At 29.8% G+C, this 5,167-nt stretch overlaps 1 protein-coding gene across 2 annotated transcripts; it reads left to right on the forward strand.

The window, feature by feature from the left end:
* Positions 1-1,426: 1,426 nt before the first annotated feature.
* On the forward strand, positions 1,427-3,775 carry LOC108334588 (xyloglucan O-acetyltransferase 1). Of its 2 annotated transcripts, XM_017570451.2 has the most exons (3): positions 1,427-1,824; positions 2,149-3,255; positions 3,556-3,775. In XM_017570451.2, exons 1-2 carry the CDS (start codon positions 1,611-1,613, stop codon positions 3,252-3,254), a joined length of 1,320 nt encoding a protein of 439 aa, XP_017425940.1. In that variant the 5' UTR covers positions 1,427-1,610; the 3' UTR covers position 3,255; positions 3,556-3,775. The 2 variants fall into 2 exon arrangements, with proteins under 2 accessions (XP_017425940.1, XP_017425939.1); XM_017570450.2 differs by having other exon boundaries at positions 1,428-1,824; positions 2,149-3,775.
* The last annotated feature ends 1,392 nt before the right edge of the window (positions 3,776-5,167 follow it).

The raw sequence follows: 5,167 nt of genomic DNA on the forward strand, positions 1-5,167 counted from the left end.
ATTCAGAATAAAAGGGTCAGAGGTGCATGATGAAACCCCTATAAAAACGGTTGCACAGACATACGGCCCTATAGGCCCAGGAAGATATCATCCCAGAAGAACTTCATTAATTAGATGGCAAGGTAAGCCTCCCAGGACAATAAATGTTAACAAAAGGAGAAAGTTCTTTAATTTTCTTCTATATTATAAAAATGTCGAAGAAAAATATATAAAATTGGTATAGAAGAACTAATTGTTACAATTTTCTTTTTCACATTCAATTTCTCTGTTTTGTTTGAGTGTGTTCTTAGGTGTTATAATAACCATTTTTAGCTGAAAAATAACAGAAAAACACGTAAACAATTGTCTTAGAAAAGTACGAAAAGAGAAGAAAAGAAATATGTATCAATAAATTTTTGAACCATTTTTCATGTTCCTATTTTGACTTGGTCATTAAAACTAAACAAAATTTATATGTAAAATTGAATTAAAATTTAGAAATAGTTCAATGGGCAAAGTATAATGATTTAAAGAAACTGAATTAAACTACATTAAAACTTATTTGAGTGAATTAAACTAAGTTAAATTATTGTTATCTTTTTTTAATGAGAAGTTATTTTGAATGGTTTGAACATTATTAACAAACATTTTATTCTAAAATATATTTTTTATGTCGTAAATTATAATAAATTGAATTTAAGTAGTTAACTTTATAAGAAATTTAATTTTAAAAAAAATATATAAGAGAAGTTCACTTTAATGCTTTTTAAATAATTTGTCTTTTGTTTAAGAAAATGCACTTCAAATACATTATTTTTAAAACTTTAGATATACGCCCAGATTTAAAAGTACCAATTATCTCTCCTTAGAAGAAAACCATAAAAAGCATGAGTCCATGACAGTGTGTATAATTTAACTTTCTAAAAAAAAAGTATGTGTCCTTTTTTAGTAGGACCACTTGAAATGGTCCTTGGTAAAGTTCTTCCTGTCTAGACGATTTTATCCTTGCAACACATACGTTTATATTCTTTCACACAACCTCTTCAAAATAAAGTTAAAAAGCATAAATATATTCATGGTTAAGAAGAAAGTTGTTCTCAGTAGAATATATGAAAAACCAATTACTTAAATAATAATAATAATAATAATAATGTATTCTTAGTTAATATTAAAAAAATAATTATTTGACACATTTAAATATTTTATATTTTTTGATACTATCTTTTTTTTTTACTTTTTACTTTTTTTTGAGAAAATATAAAGATTTACAATTTTATAATCATTTTACTTGTGTGTTTTGTGTTAAATAAACATCAAAGTGTGTGATGATATTATTGTTTAGAAAGGGAGGAGGAAAAGATTGGAATAGCAATATTCTAAGGCCATTATTAGAATCTTATGAAAACTTGTGAATTAGAGACATCATGAGATCCAACTATTTTTTTTATTATTATTTTCTGTAATCTATTGTAAGAAGCCAGAGAAAACCTGCTTCTCTGTCTTCAACTCTCAATACAAAAATCATAAAAGTCTGCTTTTTTTTTTTTCTTCTTGAGACTTGATTCATCTCAGCTAAGAAGATTAGAAAGAGAAGAAGAAAGGTTAGCAGAAAGAAGGGATAGGCTTTGAAGATGGGAATCACAAGCCCATTCAAAGACCAATCCCTGTCCATAACCAAGAGACTTCTTCCTTGGACCCTTTACGCTCTTCTTCCCATAGCTCTGCTTCGCTTCTACTTCTACCCTCTACCCTTCCCTACATCTCCAGAAACAGAGCTTCCCAACTCCACCCCAGTCACCATCTTCTCCCACTCTTCTCTTTCTGCTTCTGCACCTTCTTCTCCAGGTACATCTGTCTTTAATTTCATTTTTCTCAAACCTATGTAGTTGCTAGTCTTGTCTTGATTTATGATGGACAAAACTTGAATGAAGTTCTTCAGAATATGTAAGTACTGTTATTCAAGTTTTTGTATTTTGTGTTTTAATTTCTGTAATGAAGATTTGCATTAAGTGTCAGCATAGATTATTGAAATGAAACTTTAATTCTGATTGGACAACAAGGTTAAAACATCAATGGAATTAAATCTAAGTTTCGTGGAACTGTAATTGGCAACCTGGGGTGGTTGATTTGTTGGTTCATTAGACTTGCTCACATGTTCTTTATTGGCAGAAAAGGAGAAAGCTTATGAGACCCCATGTGATTACTTTGATGGCAAATGGATCCGTGACAAGAGAGGTCCTTTGTACAATGGTACAACTTGTGGTACAATCAAAGAAGGCCAGAATTGCATAGCACATGGAAGACCTGACTCTGGCTATCTTTACTGGAGATGGAAACCAAGTCAATGCAAACTTCCAAGGTTTGAGCCTCAAACTTTTCTCCAACTCATTAGCAACAAGCATGTAGCTTTTGTGGGGGACTCTATGGCCAGGAACCAATTAGAGTCCCTTCTTTGCATGTTGAGCACTGCTTCAACCCCTAACCTTGTCTACCGGAATGGTGAGGACAACAAATTTCGGAAGTGGCATTTTCCTTCTCACAATGTGAGTGTCTCATTGTACTGGTCCCCATTTCTTGTGCGAGGTGTTGAAAAGTCAAACTCAGGGCCAAATCATAATAAGTTGTATTTGGATCATGTTGACGAGAGGTGGGCAAGGGATATGGATCAAATGGACCTGATTGTGTTGTCAATTGGGCACTGGTTTTTGCACCCTGCAGTGTACTATGAGGGAAGTATAGTCTTAGGGTGTCATTACTGTCCTGGCCTAAATCACACTGAAATTGGGTTTTATGATGTGTTAAGAAAAGCCCTAAGGACTACCCTCAACAGCATAATTGATAGGAGAGGAGGTAAAGGCTATGGAACTGATATAATTGTGACAACATTTTCACCTGCACATTTTGAAGGTGAATGGGATAAAGCTGGTGCTTGTCCAAAGACAAAGCCTTATAGAAAAGGGGAGAAGGAACTTGAAGGGATGGATTCTGATATGAGAAAGATTGAGATTGAAGAAGTGGAAGATGCCAAGACAAAAGCTAATAATTTGGGAGGGATTATTAGGTTGGAGGCATTGGATGTAACAAAATTAGCACTACTGAGACCAGATGGGCACCCAGGTCCTTATATGTATCCCTTTCCATTTGCTAATGGGCATCAAGAGCGTGTGCAGAATGATTGTGTTCATTGGTGCTTACCAGGGCCTATTGACACATGGAATGAGATTTTTCTGGAGTTCATGAAGAAATGGGGGGAACAACCTAGGATTGAAGAGTGAGGTATTCTTCATGTCTTGTCAAATTCATATTGGTTTAATTACTCATGTGATCATTATATTTACAAAAGCTTTCTTTTGTAGTTCCTATACTAAACAACATTCAGCTCTTACACATTATTTTGAATCCCTACTCATACCATAACAGATAAAAAATATATGTTTCAGAGTATAGGAACTAGAAGGAAATTTTTTATAACTATAAAGACTATATGAGTAATTGAGTCATTCTTATATGTCATGCTTATGTTTTCCACCACTTGGTGGATATTGCATTGAAAAGGATCATTTTTTATTTTGGTAGAATAGAAAGAGAGCAACTTTTTCAGAGGGTGGGAACAACAGTTTCATTGGGAGATTATTGGTTTATGTTTTTCTTGCTGGGGCTACATAATGGAAAAGGAAATAGATAGAATAGTATATCTTGTATTGATGAGGGAGGATGGAATGGCAAATTATAGGTACGATGAACAATGCTGTTTGTGGAATGTGCTAAAAATGTAGGGTAAGAGGAATTCATAACACATGGGCAAGTCTTTTTCTGTTTGGTCTGTTCGGTAGTCATCAGTTTTGTCTGGTGGGGTATTTCAATTGGGAAACTTCCGTTTGCTTTGATTTCATCCATTGTGTTGGTTTCCTCAGTTCCTTTGAAAAATGTTTAGGAAGTTGGTTTGGAATTGTTAGGAAGTTAAACGCTTTGAAAATGATAATGAATGATCCTTGATTATGGCGTAATAAAATGCAGCGTTTATGCAGAAACATGCTCAACAAGTCAATTTGGGAACCCACTTCTATTTATCCTTTGTTTTTGGTCTCTTTTTAGATATGTTAATACAAAGTATTATTGATGATTATGTGAAATGCATGATTGCAAAAACGGTTCCACCTAACCACATTTAATTGACACTCAATGTGGTTCGAAAATATAATGAAGGAAAGTAACGAAGTTAATACACCTTTTAAGATGTTATTTATTGTATACTTGTTATTATTAGTTCTACCTAATCAAATATATTTTAGGTCTTATATTTAATTAATTCTACTCATTTTTAATATTTTAATATTTTAATATTTTTATCTATTATTTATTTTTTATATGAGAATATTTAACACTTAATTTTATGTACTTATTTGTATAATCCTTCATTTACTGGATAATATAAAAAATTTATCTTCTAACTTTGGTTTTGTTGAAACAATTTTAATTATGTCTTAACAAGTCAACTAGTTTAATATTTAAAATAATTTCTTAAATTTTCAATATTCTTTTTTATTTTATCATATCTTTAAGTATAATTTTTTTTTTCTTTTTACAATTTTATTCAATAAGTGTTTGTAAGACATACATTTAATATTTTTACTTTTTTTAATATTTTTATTTATTATTTATTTTTATCACGTAAAATGTTTTATATAATTATTTTTATTTTTTAACTCATTCTTATAAATATAATTTTATCATTATAATTATATAAAAATTTATTTATTATAATATAATAATTTAATATTGTTATTACAAATTTTATTTATGACAATCCATTATATATATTAAAGTTTAAAAAATGAAATATTTATATTGAATTTAAATTATTATTAGTTTAGTATTTATTATTCGGTTTAGGTATTATATTATAATTTTCATTAATGTGTAAAAAATGATTTTATTAGAATATTGATAAAAAAAATAAACATTTGAAGTATTTTTAAACTTGAATGGTTGTTTTTTTTTCTTTTTTCATAAATGAAAATATGAATAAATATTAGGATTGAATGAAGTTTTATTTTAAAGGTAAAGATGAGATAATAAAACATGTTTTCATTCTTTTCGGTTATCATATTTAATTAGTTAATTAGTGACTTATTTGATTTTTTTATCAAGATAAAAAAATATTTGGTAAAGTATTTGAATGGAACTT

Source organism: Vigna angularis, chromosome 10, assembly GCF_016808095.1.
Source record: "Vigna angularis cultivar LongXiaoDou No.4 chromosome 10, ASM1680809v1, whole genome shotgun sequence".
Lineage (NCBI taxonomy): Eukaryota > Viridiplantae > Streptophyta > Magnoliopsida > Fabales > Fabaceae > Vigna > Vigna angularis.